Genomic DNA, 17,166 nt, shown 5'->3' on the forward strand with positions numbered 1-17,166 from the left:
CTATGGCAGACCAACACGGCTACCTATCTGTAATTGGGTGCTGTGTGTGTGTCTGTGTGGTCGCAGTCGAAGCTGTGCTGCTCACGGGGCAAGGCAGAGTCCTTCTGAAGGCGGCCCTGTTTAGGGAAGTTTTTAATGTCTGAGGCTGTATTATTTTTAATATTCGGTTGGAAGCTGCCCAGAGTGGCTGGGGTATAAATAATAAATATATTATTATTATTAGTCGTCAATGGAGACATTTGAGAACCAAGGTACCACTGTACCACTTAGACTGTACTGTACCACTTAGACTGTACTGTACCACTGTACAGTGGTACCTCAGGTTAAGTACATAATTCGTTCCAGAGGTCCGTACTTAGCCTGAAACTGTTCTTAACCTGAAGCACCACTTTAGCTAAAGGGGCCTCCCGCTGCCGCCGCACGATTTCTGTTCTCATCCTGAAGCAAAGTTCTTAACCTGAAGCACTATTTCTGGGTTAGCGGAGTCTGTAACCTGAAGCGTATGTAAGCAGAGGGACCACTGTAATACTTTTTGGGGTGATAGAATGCAAATTTTCGTACGGTTCTTTAAAATGAAAATTAAAAACCCTCTCTCAGAATACTATGGAAGCTTCATGGACTTGGGAGCGAATGAACACGTGTTCACCTAACATGGATTGATCCATCTTTCCTTAAGGTAAAGGTAAAGGGACCCCTGACCATTAGGTCCAGTTGTGGCCGACTCTGGGGTTGCGGCGCTCATCTCGCTTTATTGGCCGAGGGAGCTGGCGTACAGCTTCCGGGTCATGTGGCCAGCATGACTGAGCCACTTCTGGCGAAGCAGAGCAGCACATGGAAATGCTGTTTACCTTCCCGCCGAAGCGGTACCTATTTATCTACTTGCACTTTGACGTGCTTTCGAACTGCTAGGTTGGCAGGAGCAGGGACCGAGCAACGGGAGCTCACCCCATCGCGGGGATTCGAACCGCCGACCTTCTGATCAGCAAGACCTAGGCTCTGTGGTTTAACCCACAGCACCACCCGTGTCCCTGTCCCATCTGTCCTTAGAGAGGAGGAAAACTGAAATGCAGGAACTGATGAGGAATTGCCAGACAAATCTTCAGCCGGCAGGAGGACTCTCTTTTCGCGAGATGCAGCTGCATTCCCAAGCCCAAAGCTGGCTGTCGTGGAAGACTCTAGCTGCCCACGTGTTCCCCACTTGGTAGCAGTGTCACCTGCCTTTGTTTATCCCTTGAAACGGGATTCCTGAGTCATCCCAGGCTCGCTGAGTCAGCCCAAGCCCACACACCAGGCCGAGCAGATGAGTTTTCACCCACAGCTGAGTCCTGCTGCCTCGTGGGCTCTGGGTGGGGTGGTTTGCGGAGGGTGCCGAAAACCACCCTGAAATAAGACGGGTGCATCTTTTCCTGGAGCTTGAAGATGCGGAGAGCAGAAAGCTCCGTATGAGGAGGAACTTTTCTCATGCACCGTCTCCATGGCGACGTCTCCCCCAAAATCCTCTAAGTCGGGAGCAAGAGGCTGTGTGGGTGGCTGGCTGGCCCTGCAGACGTTTCCGGCACTCGCTAGCTGTGGAGTCGTACTGCGTTAATAGATTAGCCTCCGCGCATGCACACACAGGCGAACGCCCAGTTTCTTACAGAGGGAGAATTGCTACCTCGGTTCAGCATCAAGAGATAGAGCGGCGGGGGGGAGATGTCGTACGCTAGAATTCAGCCATCCTTGATTTGTTGTCAAAAGCAGCATTGTCCCAAAAGGCGGGGTTGAAAGGAAGGCCTTGTAATGAACAAAAATCTGCCCTTATTCCCTTCTGGGGGACACAAGAGCCCTTATAGAGTCCTTTGTAGGTTCTCCATCGGTTGGAGAAAATGACAGAGGCCAACCAGAGAATACTGAGAAGCAAAGCAGCTAGTAAGCCTGATCTTTATTGAACTGGGGAAAGGAGGAGGACCCTGAACAAAGGTGTGTCCGCCCTTAAATAGACATTTTAAATTCCCTGCCCTAGAGCTCAAGACCACCCCTCCATAAATCATACATACATCACAGAAGGGGTGTAACCCAAGACCACCCCCCACAAATGTCATTTGTTGTTGATTAGTCGTGTCCGACTCTTCGTGACCCCCTGGACCAGAGCACACCAGGCACTCCTGTCTTCCACTGCCTCCCGCAGCTTGGTCAAACTCATGCTGGTAGCTTCAAGAACACTGTCCCACCATCTTGTCCTTTGTTGTCCCCTTCTCCTTGTGCCCTCCATCTTTCCCAACATCAGGGTCTTTTCCAGGGAGTCTTCTCTTCTCATGAGGTGGCCAAAGGATTGGAGCCTCAGCTTCAGGATCTGTCCTTCCAGTGAGCACTCAGGGCTGATTTCCTTCAGAATGGAGAGGTTTGATCTTCTTGCAGTCCAAGGGACTCTCAAGAGTCTCCTCCGGCACCAGAATTCAAAAGCATCAATTCTTCGGTGATCAGCCTTCTTTATAGTCCAGCTCTCACTTCCATACATCACTACTGGGAAAACCAGAGCTTTAACTATATGGACCTTTGTGAGCAAACCAGTGATTTTTTAGGGAGAAGGCTAGCAGGCGGGGCCCATGACTTACATCATAGGAGCCTACACAACACAAAACGCTGTTGCTGTATGTAGGTTTGGTTTTATTTGTTTTTTATCTTATATTTTGGAAATGTACATCCAGGTTTTCCCCCCTTTAAATGATTTCAGGGAGTCAAAATGGTTTCAGGAACGTCTTCCTGTGCTACTCCAGACATTTATGAAAATTTATTATCTATATATAACCTTAAAATTCTTATAACAGTGTAGCAGTGGGCACCCTGTTGCAGTCGTTAGCTTTGCTTTCATATATCCTGGTCTGGTATCTGTTCATTTCCTGACTGGTTTGAGCCTTAAAAGGTACGCTCTCTCCGAAGGTCCAGTCTTCCAAAAGAAGCCCTTGAAGGGACCCCTCAATATTCTTGTTTCATAATTATTATTTCCCCGCCCTCCAAATGGGAAAATAACAATTGCCAGTAATAAAGGGGGGACACAATATTTTGTGCCCCTCTCTGCCCTACTCAGGCCACCCAGCTCACGATCTCTCTTTTAACTCTTCCAGGTGGTGGAAAACCCTACAATGGCCGACCAGTTTGCCAAACGGGTGTCAGCCCTGAAGGAGAAGGTGCACTTCCGTTCCGTGCTGTTCTCGTGCCACGTCCGCAAGGTGAGCAGCTGGCAGAAGCAGAGGCTGCTCCTCTGTCGCTCCCTCCTGACCCAACACAGAGCATCAACCAAGGGACACGGGTGGAGCTGCGGGTTAAACCACTGAGCCTAGGACTTGCCGATCAGAAGGTTGGCGGTTCGAATCCCCGCAACGGGGTGAGCTCCTGTTGTTCAGTCCCTGCTCCTGCCAACCTAGCAGTTCAAAAGCACGTCAAAGTGCAAGTAGATAAATAGGTACCGCTCCAGTGGGAAGGTAAACGGCGTTTCTGTGCGCTGCTCTGGTTTCGCCAGAAGCGGCTCAGTCCTGCTGGCCACATGACCCGGAAAAACTGTCTGCGGACAAACGCCGGCTCCCTCGGCCTGTAAAGTGAGATGAGCGCCGCAACCCCAGAGTTGTCCGTGACTGGACCTAACGTTCAGGGGTCCCTTTACCTTTTTAAGGTGCTAAAGGTAAAGGGACCCCTGACTACTAGGTCCAGTCGCAGATGACTCTGGGGTTGCGGTGCTCATCTCATTTTTATTGGCCGAGGGAGCCGGAGTACAGCTTCTGGGTCATGTGGGTACTCTTGCCCAGTGTATCATTACTGATAATGTTCTCTCCTTGCAGATCAACCGCTGTAACAAGAGCACAGACAGAGCCATCCTCATCACAGACCAGCACCTATACAAGTTGGAGCCGAGGAAACAATACAAAGTGATGAAATCGTTTCCTCTGAGCATGGTAAGAGGGACCTCTCGTGGCAACGGGCTCGGGGAGGTGGTGTGGTGAGCTGTTTCTGCAAACATCTTCTGCAACATGCCATGCACAACTATAGTGGTGGATTTTTATAAGATGGTCCAATCTGTTGGGATGCTGCTAAGGAATCGGGGGCAATTGGCAAGCCCCCAGCTGGCTCCAGCCTACCAGCCGACATGCCAGTCGAACTCCAGTCCTTGGTGCAGCATAATAATAATAATAATTTATTATTTGTACCCCGCCCATCTGGCTGGGTTTCCCCAGCCACTCTGGGCGGCTTCCACAGAAACCAAAAAAACACTAAAATATCACACATTAAAAACTTCCCTGAACAGGGCTGCCTTCAGATGTCTTCTGAATGTCAGGTAGTTGTTTATCGCTTTGACATCTGATGGGAGGGTGTTCCACAGGGCGGGCGCCACCACCGAGAAGGCCCTCTGCCTGGTTCCCTGTAGCTTTGCTTCTCGCAATGAGGGAACCGCCAGAAGGCCCTCGGAGCTGGACCTCAGGCAGAACAATGGGGGTGGAAACGCTCCTTCAGGTCTACTGGGCCGAGGCCATTTAGGGCTTTAAAGGTCAACACCAGCACTTTGAATTGTGCTCAGAAACGTACTGGGAGCCAATGTAGGTCTTTCAAGACCGGTGTTATATGGTCTCGGCGGCCACTCCCAGTCACCAGTCTGGCTGCCGCATTCTGGATTAGTTGTAGTTTCCTAGTCATCTTCAAAGGTAGCCCCACGTAGAGCGCATTGCAGTAGTCCAAGCGGGAGATAACTAGAGCATGCACCACTCTGGCGAGACAGTCCGCGGGCATGAATCTGTGACCCGAAGCTTCAGAAGCTGGGCATGCAACTCAGCAGAGTAAACACACAACAGAAGTGGCAGGGAGAGGCTGTGTAAAGCATATTCACAGGCAGTTTATTCAGCGTACATTAGGACAAGAGGAAAAACATGTCTTCTCCCCTTTGTGTCCAAGCAAGCAGCATAATCAAAAGCTATACACACAAACGGAAGTTCCCAGCAAGCTGTGCTGGACTGTAAACAGACACGGTGTAAGTCCACCGAGAATGAGTTGCTGTGCTCATTAGGCCTGGCGAAGTCTATGGAGATCGTGTTTTTACTAACAGAGTTAACTCCAACTTTGAACTGTGTGAACTGGCCTTCTCGGTGGTGGCGCCCGCCCTGCGGAACGCCCTCCCATCAGATGTCAAGGAAATAAACAACTATCTGACTTTTAGAAGACATCCGAAGGCAGCCCTGTTTTGGGAAGTTTTTAATGTTTTATGTTCTGTTGTGCTTTTAATATTCTTTTGGGAGCTGCCCAGAGTGGCTGGGGAAACCCAGCCAGATGGTTGGGGTAGCTTTAATAAATTATTATTATTATTATTATTATTATTATTATTATTATTATTATTATTATTATTACTATTACTGACCAGCAAGCTATTGTGATAGAAAGGTGTTTCACTCAATAATAATAATAATAATAATAAATAATAATATTTTATTTATATCCTGCCCTCCCCAGCCAATGCCAGGCTCAGAGCAGCTAATAATAAAAGTAACACAGCATTCTAAAATCCATTCATTCTAAAATCAATTCAAAATCAAATTAATGGCAACCATTTACTTTCATTATTACCATTTTGTGTGTGGGTGTGGGTGTTTGCACATATGTGTGTTTTTGTATGGAATGTTTGGGAGGAAATAAGACTGTAGATAACAAATAACAAATTAAATATTGACGTATGTAATTTTTATTTCTTAATGATATTTAGTGGTAGTATGGCTCTCTTGTTTTTTGTAACATAAAATCATTCAATAAAAATTATTTTTTTTAAAAAAAAAGAAAAGAAATATTCCGGTCTTTTGACATGACCCTCATCGATCCAGCTGGCCAGACTTGCAGTGGTCTCTCTGGTACCTGTCTGGTTGTTAAGTTTAGACCTTGTTTTGTCCTTGCCTTGGCCGCCCAGTTTCCACTTGGAGGGGAGATGCTGAAACCTTTTTTGCGATTTGTCCCTCTCGACAGGTGACTGGGATGAGCGTGACCAGTGGCGTGGATCAGCTGGTCGTCTTCCACACCCAGAACCACGACGGCCTGGTGGTCTGTCTCCACAAAATGCAGCCGGAAAATGACAGCCGGGTCGGGGAGTTGGTTGGCGTGATGGTGGACCACTTCAGAAGGTGGGTGGCTTTTAAAGCAAAATAAATAAATAAAATGGTGTTGATTGATTGCAGCGCGGAGTCAGAATACCGCTGCGGTCGCATCTGCACCTTCTGCTGAAAGTACAACCCTGGGAACTGTACAGGTGAAACTTGGAAAATTAGAATATCGTGGAAAAGTTCATTTATTTCAGCAATTCAACTTAAAAGGTGAAACAAATATATGAGATAGACTCATGACATGCAAAGCGAGATATGTCAAGCCTTTATTTGTTATAATTGTGATGATCATGGCGTACAGCTGATGAAAACCCCAGATTAACTATCTCAGGAAATTAGAATATTAAATGAAACCAGCAAAACAAGGACTGCAAATAGAGCAATATTTAGTCTTTTAGTCATGTCCGACTCTTTGTGACCCCCTGGACCAGAGCACGCCAGGCACTCCTGTCTTCCACTGCCTCCCGCAGTTTGGTCAAACTCATGCTGGTAGCTTTGAGAACACTGTCCCACCATCTCGTCCTCCGTCGTCCCCTTCTCCTTGTGCCCTCCATCTTTTCCGACATCAGGGTCTTTTCCAGGAAGTCTTCTCTTCTCATGAGGTGGCCAAAGTATTGGAGCCTCAGCTTCAGGATCTGTCGTTCCAGTGAGCACTCAGGGCTGATTTCCTTCAGAATGGAAAGGTTTGATCTTCCTGCAGTCCACGGGACTCTCAAGAGTCTCCTCCAGCACCAGAATTCAAAAAGGATCCTTCATGGATCACTGCCCTGCCGTGGCGAAGGGGCTTGAATAACTCAGAGAAGCTATGAGCTATGCCGTGCAGGGCCACCCAAGATGGACAGGTCATAGTGGAGAGTTTTCACCAAATGTGATCCACCTGGAGCAGGAACCAGCAAGCCACTCCAGTATCCCTGCCAAGAAAACTCCATGGACAAAGACAACAGGCTTCTGATAGGCCCCCGTCAATGACAATCAGTGCCTGCACCAATGGGGGACACTGTCTAAAGCCATCCCCACCCCATTAATCCCCCTTATTAAGCCATTGTGCAAAGGCACTTGGGCCTCTTTCTTTCTTTTTCTTCAAAACTTTTTATTGATTTTCCAAGTTTATAACAAGCATAAACGACAAAAAAGAAGAAAACATTACAATATAAAAAACAAACAAGCATACAAACATTAATCCTCTCTATTATAATCCCATTTCTGTTACCATTGTTAGATGACTTCCTCAAATCCCTCTAGCTGACTTTCCTTATGACTCTTTGTAGCAGTTTTCCAAGACTAATTTCCAATGAAATTAACTTAGTCAATTAACATCTTCCTTTCTTATCATATTCACTTCTATCCATAGTATTATGCAATTCGAAACTTTTAATTCCTGAGCCAATGTGGTACTCACAAATAGTGCTACTTATATTATATTAGAATATTTTACTAAATAATCCTTAAATTTCTTCCATTCTTCTTGGTATTCCTCTTCTTTCTGTTCGCGGATTCTTCCGGTCAGGTCGGCCGGCTCCAAAAAGTCCATCATCTTCATCTGCCATTCCTCCACTGTTGGTGTTTCTTGCAGTTTCCAATATTTGGCTAACAAAATTCTTGCTGCAGTTGTGGCGTGCAAAAGGCATGGGGGTCTCTTTCACCCTCCAGCTGTCTGTGGCGCGAACCACGATCCCATACCCTTGATAGATGGCCCCTCCTCCCCATCAGCGGTGGGATTAGAGAGAGCTGCTCTTGACCCAGTGACCCCCGGGGCACCCTGATGCAGATCTGAAGATGGAGGGGGCTCAGGAGTCTGAGCTGGGATTAGGAGTGGCGGTAGGGCCGACCCTGGCACACATGCAGAGCCCCTTCTCTGGGCTCACACATCGCTTCCCGAACAAGGGTCCGAGAGCAGGCTTCTGAGCACTCCAGAAGTATGCCTGGCACAAGGACTCCACTTTTGGGGTATGCACATTAATGAAACAATGGAGGCAAAAAAATTGAGAAAGCTTGGAGGGCAACAGAATGCTTATAGGTAAAGGTAAAGGGACCCCTGACCATTAGGTCCAGTCATGGCCGACTCTGGGGTTGTGGCACTGTGGGTTAAACCACAGAGCCTAGGGCTTGCCGATCAGAAGGTCGGTGGTTCGAATCCCCGCGATGGGGCGAGCTCCCGTTGCTTGGTCCCTGCTCCTGCCAACCTAGCAGTTCAAAAGCAAATCAAAGTGCAAGTAGATAAATAGGTACCACTCCAGCGGGAAGGTAAAGGGCGTTTCCGTGCGCTGCTCTGGTTCGCCAGAAGCGGCTCAGTCATGCTGGCCACATGACCCAGAAGCTGTCTGCCAGCTCCCTCGGCCAGTAAAGCGAGATGAGCGCCGCAACCCCAGAGTCGGCCACAACTGGACCTAATGGTCAGGGGTCCCTTTACCTTACGATTCCATGATTTCAAGGACCTTTCAGGGGCCTGGAGCCAGGGGGGTCGCATGGAGCGGCGTGATTTGTAACCCTGAAGAACTCCAATAAGCAACTTCCCTGTTCAGTGAAGTTTTTAATATTTAATGCTGTATTGTTTTTAACATTTGATTGGGAGCCGCCCAGAGTGGCTGGGGAAACTCAGCCAGATGGGCAGGGTATAAATAATAAATTATATTATTATTATTATTATTATTATTATTATTATTATTATTATCCGTATTGGCAGAGAGAGGGGAAGGGAAGCCGGGGGAATGCAAGCCTGGGTCCTTCGCCGTCGCAGCAGGTGACAGATGGGATCCTTCTCTGGGAAACCCCCCATCCTTGCAGGGTCGAGCCATCGCCATCTGTTGCGGCAGCTGCCGGCACGCGCCGGGACACTGGCCAGGTGCAGGAGAAGAAAGGAACGATGGCGAAAGGGGAGGGAGGGCTGGAAGGAAGGAAGGGGGGTTGGCCTGTTTGCTGTGCGTCTCCCCGGAGCTTCACAAAGGGGATTGCAAGAAATTACTGCACAGCGCTGGCAGGTTGTCAATGATGGACTGCAAGGCAGCTGTCAGGGCTGGATTACCGGTGGATTTCTGGCTTGGTCTCCACATCCGAAGGCAGCAACACTGAGACACCAGTTGCTGGAGAAACGCAGGAGGTTGAGAGGGCTCTTGCGTTCGAATCCTGCTTGCGGGTTTTCCATGAGGGGAATCATGAGGTTGGCCACTGTGAGAAGGCTGGACTCGATGAACCGCCTTTGGCCTGAACCGGCCGGCTCCTCTTGTGTTCTAATGTGGATGTGCACAGCAGATTTGAAAGCGGGGCATCTTGTTTATATACCTCATCCCTACTACTGAACTGTGGCCCTTCTCTAACTACCGTATTTTTTGCTCTATAAGACGCACCAGACCACAAGACGCACCTAGTTTTTGGAGGAGGAAAACAAGAAAAAAAATATTCCGAATCTCAGAAGCCAGAACAGCAAGAGGGATCGCTGCGCAGTGAAAGCAGCAATCCCTCTTGCTGTTCTGGCTTCTGGGATAGCTGCGCAGCCTGCATTCGCTCCATAAGACGCACACACATTTCCCCTTACTTTTTAGGAGGGAAAAAGTCTTATAGAGCACAAAATACGGTATATCGATTCTTTTGTTCCCTCGAAGCCTGCTTTTCCCTCCATTCTTATGAATCATGACAACAGCAGTTCTTTCTTTTATATAATTTTTTATTAGCTTTTCAACATATCATTTTCAACAATAACTAAACATACTTTCATATCTTGTACCATTTGTTTTACTTCCGTCAATCACATCTGAAAATTTCCCAATCTACTCACTTAATATACATTCCTTACTTCCACTATTACGTTTAAATCTCATAACTAATATCTCTATTCTTTCTCTACATTGCGATGTTTCATACATTTCTCCTTACAAAACTCTTTGTAGTCCTACTAGCGTAATTTGTCGATTACAGTTGCTCTTCAAATAATTCGTATATTTCTTCCAGTCTTCTGTGAATCTCTGGTCCCGCAGGTTTCGAATCCTTCCTGTCATTTTATCTAATTCTGCGTAGTCCATTAATTTTGTCTGCCATTCTTCTTCCGTCGGAAGGCAACAGCAGTTCTTTGCCAGACATGCCTGAGCTGATTTCTTTCTCTGCGTTAAAGTCTTTAGCCCAGAGCTTTCCAAACTGTGTGTCATGACGCATGTGCCTGCAGCCGTGTGCAAGTGTGTCCCCTCGTGCTCCTCCAGGGGGTGGAAAGGGGTTAGTTTGACATGGGGGAGTCCGAGCCTGAGCCCCAGGCCATCACAGCAGGTTGCTTCGCCTCTGACACTGAGTAGAAGAATAGAAGTATTGCCATCTGACCCCACCCCACTCACCATTTGCCCCTCCCTCTCTTTTCTCCCTAACCTGACTCTCTATGCAACACTCATGTCTCACAACAAATGAAACTGATCTGTAGAAAGCACACCTTGAAAAAAGAGACAATGCATGTGTTTTTGTAAACTAAGAAATACACGTGTGTGTGTTTTTTAAAAAGGAAAGGGGTTAGTTTAACCTCTGGTTTGCTAATAAAACTGAATGACTGTGTCACGAAATGATGCATGTATAAATAAAAGTGTGTCACCAACATGGAAAGCTTGTAAGATCTGCTTTAGCCCTTCGCATGGAGATTTAAGGAATAGGATGTGCTTCATAGGTCAGGGGTCAGCAACCTTTTCCAGCAGGGGGCCGGTCCACTGTCCCTCAGGCCATGTGGGGGGCCGGACTATATTGGGGGGGAGGAAATGAACAAATTCCTATGTCCCACAAATAACCCAGAGATGCATTTTAAATAAAAGGGCACATTCTACTCATGTAAAAACACGCTGATTCCTGGAACGTCTGAGGGCCAGATTGAGAAAGCGATTGGGCCGCATCCGGCCCCCGGGCCTTCAATGACCCCTGTCATTGAAGGCTTCTCAGCAGAGGTTGGACAGCCATCTGTCAGGGATTCTGTAGCTGTAGCTCCTGCATTGCAGAAGTTTATAGTTGACCCTTGAGGTCCCTGCCAGCTCTACATTTCTACAATTCTATGCTTCATGGATCTGAAGTCTGTGATCTCCAGCCACCCTTCCCAAAGGAAAAAAGAGAGGTCTTTGGAGGAGGAGCTGGCCATGGTACTGAATCTTCTTATTTTTCTTCTTTGGTGATCCCTTGTGGCCGAGTAAGATTGTCTTCCATGAACATGGTTTTAACAGTGAGTCCGTGAGTGACTGTGGAGGCCAATTCTGGATCCACACGTCCTTCCACAGTGGGGACATTGGTTTCCAGGCGGGAGTTGATCCTGGTGTGGATTTGCCAAGCGTGCCTTCCTCTTAGCACATTTCTCCCTTGTGTCCTGAGTTCGAGTGTCTTCAAAGCCCATGACACCTTTGGAAAAGGCTGTTCTCCAACTGGAGCGCTCGCAGACCAGTGTTTCCCAATTGTTGGTGTTTATACTACATTTTTAAAGATTTGCCTTGAGAGTCTTTAAACCTCTTTTGTTGATCACCAGCGTTACGCTTTCCATTTTTAAGTTGGGAATAGAGTGGTTGCTTTGGAAGATGATCATCAGGCATCCGCACAACATGACCAGTCCAACAAAGTTGATGTTGAAGAATCATGGCTTTGACGCGGGTGATCTTTGCTTCTTCTAGTACACTGGCATTAGTTTGCCTGTCTTCTCTTGTGACCAACTCTGGGGTTGCAGCGCTCATCTCACTTTATTGGCTGAGGGAGCCGGCGTACAGCTTCCAGGTCATGTGGCCAGCATGACTAAGCCGCTTCTGGCGAACCAGAGCAGTGCACGGAAACGCCGTTTACCTTCCCGCTGGAGTGGTACCTATTTATCTACTTGCACTTTGGCGTGCTTTCAAACTGCTAGGTTGGCAGGAGCAGGGACAGAGCAATGGGAGCTCACCCCATCGCAGGGATTTGAACCGCCGACCTTCTGATCGGCAAGCCCTAGGCTCTGTGGTTTAACCCACAGCGCCACCCACGTACCCCTATGGAAGATAGCAACACAATAAAATTCAATACAGTAGCAATTAATTGCATGCTTATTCAAAATCCAATTAAAACTATTTAGCTTAATTAATTCCACAAAACTGATGAACTGCATGTCCGAGATCTGCCTTTCCCCGAGCCGAGCTCCTGCTCGCGTCGACAGAAGGCCTCCAGAGATAGTGGCAGGTCCCCAGAAGAAGTGGACATCACACTTTGTCACGTGCTAGAGCAGCCTCTTTATCTGTAAGGCCAGAAGCTCCTGTGTGTATTTTTAATTATGGCTGGGAATAAATAGTGCATAATTAACGCAAGCCGCATGAAATTTGTGTGAGGAGGCTGGACGTGTCGCACTTCCCCCTGCGATGCTGTTTTGCACCGTTTCCAAGTGCGAGACGCGAAGCGACAGCTCTCCGGAATGTGATCACCTGTTAGCGGAGTCTTTAATTTGCACATCTTAAGATTTGGCAGCGGGAAAACGTGTCCTGACAAAATGAAGGGGCTGCTGTCAAGGAGGGAATTGCCCCCCATCTGTGGGGCACAAAGCTCGTGCCCGTGTATCAAATCAAATCAAATTTTATTAAACGGTCACAGACCACATTAACTCGTACAGCTAGTCAGCAAAGCATAACACCGGAAAAAACAAAGGACAATTTCAATACAGATTAGGCCATAACAGCAGTTTAAAATTAGACAGCATAAATAAAATTAAGTATTTGCCTTCACCTGCATATTGGCATTGGAAAGCTCTTGTTTCCTGCGCCTAATAGCGGCTACACAGAATTTGGCAACATTGATTGTAATTTCAGGAACCTTATCTTCTACCAAGGCTCTCATACGTTGGAGTTCTGGTTCATTTTTAAGCTTTTGTAGAACTGGGGCAATAAAGGTCAGGCGTAGATCCTCGTAGTAACTACAGTGCAGCAATACATGCAGACTTGTTTCCACTTCCGATGAGCCACATGGGCAAACACGTGACTCATATGGTTTGCCCTCATATCTGCCTAGCAGCAGGGCAGAGGGCAGAACGTTAAATCTGGCCAGGGTAAAGGAGTGTCTGTACTTAGGTATTTGTAAATCAGCCAGATAATTTGCGGGTGAGAACCCTCTCCCAAAGTCTCTAATTGTGGCATGTTTATCCATTTTGCCCATATGACATTGCAGCTCTATGTCCCTAATGCATTGAAGCACTTGACTTCTGGCTCTCTCATATCCTGCCGCTATCAAGATCTGCGGGGAGAATCCCAAGTTTCTTATCTTTTCAAACAGGGAAGCTTTCCAGGTAGAATGAAAGGTGTCTAAGAGTGTTAAAGGAGCCAAACCGGCCGGGGAAAAAATAAGTTTTAACCAGTAGTGTATCTTTAGAATCCACAACCGCGCGTTAACGGGTGGTTGTCCAACTTCTAAGCGGACAGCTATATTAGATACACAGGGGGGGGGGGATCCCCAATAAACACCGATAGAATTTTGTTTGAAATGCCTCCATAGGCGCAAAATTTTTAAAACTGCAAACCTGGGATCCATAAGTGAGTTGCGGGAGTATTTTTGCAGCAAAAACCTGGGAGGCCGCCGGAACGTATTTACCCCCTTTCCCGTGAAAAAATCTTGTAAGGGCTTTATTGGCCCTTCCTGCGTTGGCAATGGCGTTTTTCATCTGTTGGTGCCACGAGACCCTTTCCTGAAAAGTTATTGCCAGGTATTTGAAAGTTGCTACCTGGTCAATAGGTTGACCATTAATTCTCCATTTGTGTTTCCTTCTTTTTTTTTGAAAACACCATAATTTTAGATTTGCTGTAATTTATTGATGTTCCGCTTGACAATAGTCAGCAAGTGATCTCAAAAGCCCGTGTATTGTTTTTTACTTATAAGATTCCTTCGCCATAAGGGGCAAGGGCGGGATACAGCAACACACAGAGAATTGTCGACTTGGAAGGGACACCAAAGGACATCTAGTCCAACCCCTGGCAATGCAGGAATCACAACCACTGACGGGTGGCCGCCCAACCTCTGCTTAGAAACCTCCAAGGAAGAAGAGTCCATTGCCTTCTGAAGTAGTCTGCTCAGGTCTTACTGTCAGAAAATTATTCTTTTTTTTTTTAATCATTTTTATTTGATTTTTCCAATACAAAGTTATAAAAATCCAAATGCATATACAGAGATTTCTCCGAAACTCAGAATTCCCTCCCCTTCCCCGGAGTCCTGATTTAAATATTTAAAACGGCATCTTCTTCCAAACTCAAACTTTTACGTCAATCCGTATTGTCCGTGGTAATTGTTACACTACACGTGAAATCAAAATCCTGCCAATGTTTCCATCTACTAAGTGGTCTCTTAAATAACTTATATTTTTTCCCCATTCTTCTGTCAAGTTTTTGTCCTCTTGGTTCCAGAGTTTTCCAGTCAGCTTTGCCATTTTGGCACAGTCCACCATCTTGGCTTGCCATTCCTCTCTGATAGGGAGTCTTTCTTCTTTCCATCTCTGGGCTAGTAGCATCCATGTGGCTGTTGTTCCATACATAAAAAGTCTTTTCTGGTCTTTTGGAATGTCGGTACCTGTAATTCCTAATAAAAAAGCTTCTGGGTTTTTTAAAAAAACAAAGGTTATTTTAAACATTTTTTCCATTTCATTATATATCGTCTCCCAGAAGGCTTTTACCACCTTACAGATCCACCACGTATGAAAAAGAGTACTTTCTTTTTCTTTACATTTCCAGCAGGTATTTGTACTTGTCCTATACATTTTTGCCAAGTTTGTAGGAGTCAGATACCACCGGTACATCATTTTCATATAATTCTCTTCCAAAATATCAACATGCTGTGAACTTCAGGTCTGTTTTCCATAACTTTTCCCAATCAGCCATCTGAATATTATGCCCCAGATCCCTTGCCCGGTGTATCATTACCGACTTGACCTGTTTGTCCTTTGTACTGAAAATTATTATTAATTATTATTCAGGAACCTCCTTTGAATCCATCGATTGGGGTCATACCAGAGCTGTCTTTAGCATATGCGCCGCCGAGGTGCAAAAATCCACTCAGCGCTTATGCTTATGTCAGACACCACACTTATGCCTTATCTCTTGTTTACGAAATAAGGGAGGAGAAAGAAACAACTTTTTTATTTGCTCATTTGTTTACAATACAATTATACTCAATGAGTCTGGCAAGCGCCACCATTGTGAATGATAAGCGCTGCTGCTAATGCGGCGCATCTTTAGTAAATGAGCACACAGAGTCGGAAGTCCTTTAGTGAAACAGTAGGCAAACATTTCAGTTTTGTCGTTGTTGTTTAGTCGTGTCCGCCTCTTCGTGACCCCCTGGACCAGAGCATGCCAGGCACCCCTGTCTTCCACTGCCTCCCACAGTTTGGTCAAACTCATGCTGGTAGCTTCGAGAACACTGTCCCACCATCTCGTCCTCTGTCGCCCCCTTCTCCTTGCGCCCTCCATCTTTCCCAACATCAGGGTCTTTTCCAGGGAGTCTTCTCTTCTCATGAGGTGGCCAGAGTCTTGGAGCCTCAGCTTCACTATCTGTCCTTCCAGTGAGCACTCAGGGCTGATTTCCTTCAGAATGGAAACAAAATGCATATATACGTAGGTAATACTGAAATGGATTTCCTTACCCATTCTTAAGGAAATCCATTTCAGTATTACCTACGTATATATGTATTTTGTTTTTCTAACTTGACCAAAATTATTTATTATTTTGTAACAGGTAGATACAGTCATACCTCAGGTTACAGATGCTTCAGGTTGCGTTTTGTCAGGTTACGGATGCGCCGAAACCCGGAAGTACTGGAACGGGTTACTTCTGCGTTTCGGCAGTCGCGCATGTGCAGAAGTGCTAAATCGCGCTTTGCGCATGCACAGAAGCGCCAAATCGCAACCCACATGTGTGCAGACGCAACGCTGCGGGTTGCGAACGCTGCGGGTTGCGAACATGCCTCCCACACAGATCACGTTCGCAACCCGAGCGTCCACTGGAGTTAAGAGCTTAGGCGGCTTCAGCGGCAGGCACCTGGCGCCCCCCAGAATTTGGCTCCCAGGTGCCCCGCACCCCTTGCACCCCCGGGTAAAGATGGCCCTGGGTCCTAACCCTCTGGAGCAGAGGAAACAAACTTTTTCCATCTTCCATGTGAGAGCCCTTTAGATATTTGAAGATGGCTAAGCTTTTCTCCCTCTTCCTCAAAGCTGGAACATGTGAACATCCCCTGAAGTTGACTCTTGGAAGATTCAGGACAGAGAAAAGATAGGCATTCTTTGCACAGTTAGACTATGGAACTCACTGCCACATGAGGCATTGATGGCCGCCGACCCGAATGGGTTTAAAAGCGGAAATCCGTGGAAGAAAAGGCTATCAGTGGCTGCTAGTCATGGTTGCCCCATTCTGTCTCCACTCAGAGGCAGCATGGGAATCTCGGGTGGGCTGTTGTCCTCCTTGCGTCTCATTGGCCACTGAGTAGGCCTTTGACTTGATCTCCAGGGCCCTTTGCATTTTTAACTCCCCAGTTCTTAATACCTGTTTTCGTTTTGCTGCCCGGTGTTCTGGGGGAGCAGCTAGAATTCAGATCCTGCCCTCGTAAGCTTTCGCAGCTCCTTTGCGGTTTTGGGTCGCCCGCAGAGTCCACGATGCGCCTCTTTTCCTCTCTAAAGTCAGAGCAGGAAACCTGATTGCCCCACTTTGCAGATGCCTGGGACACGGTTGCTAGGGAACTGCCAGAAAGCTCATTAACAGCTGAGATTAAGCAGGGAGCCTGGAAGGAAGCAGAAAGAGAAAGAAAGAGAGAGGTGAAGAAAAGGAAAGAAGGTGTCAAGGTGAGAGAGGGTGCAGTGAGAGGAGAGAGGGAGAGAAAGAGGAGGGAGGGAGCTCTCACAAGCACTGAAGCTGCATTGAGGTCCAGACCAGCGCGTTTTTATTTATTTTATTGCATTTATATCAGACCTTTCCCCCACCAAGGAGCTCATAGTGGCATACATGGAGGTGTTTAGATCCTGCCTGCAGGTTGGCCACTGTGAGAACAGGCCACTGGCATGATGCGCTGGCCTTCTTACGTTCCTCTCTCTGGCATGTGAGATGGCAAGCTGTAAAAACC

The 17,166-nt window shown here is 47.0% G+C and overlaps 1 protein-coding gene across 3 annotated transcripts in view; it reads left to right on the forward strand.

Annotated features, from left to right (window-relative positions):
- MYO1G (myosin IG) overlaps positions 1-17,166 on the forward strand; it is an 87,181-nt gene that overhangs the window by 56,401 nt on the left and 13,614 nt on the right. For all 3 annotated transcript variants that reach the window (XR_014540458.1, XM_083579354.1, XM_083579355.1), the window contains exons 19-21: positions 3,105-3,209; positions 3,816-3,929; positions 5,977-6,131. Coding sequence is in view for 2 of the 3 variants with exons in the window: in XM_083579354.1 (XP_083435480.1) it covers positions 3,105-3,209; positions 3,816-3,929; positions 5,977-6,131 (374 nt within the window). In the remaining variant the exon portion in view is untranslated. The remainder of the gene's footprint in view (positions 1-3,104; positions 3,210-3,815; positions 3,930-5,976; positions 6,132-17,166) is intronic.

The sequence above is a fragment of the Podarcis filfolensis genome, assembly GCF_964270895.1.
Source record: "Podarcis filfolensis genome assembly, chromosome: 12".
In the NCBI taxonomy this organism is placed as follows: domain Eukaryota; kingdom Metazoa; phylum Chordata; class Lepidosauria; order Squamata; family Lacertidae; genus Podarcis; species Podarcis filfolensis.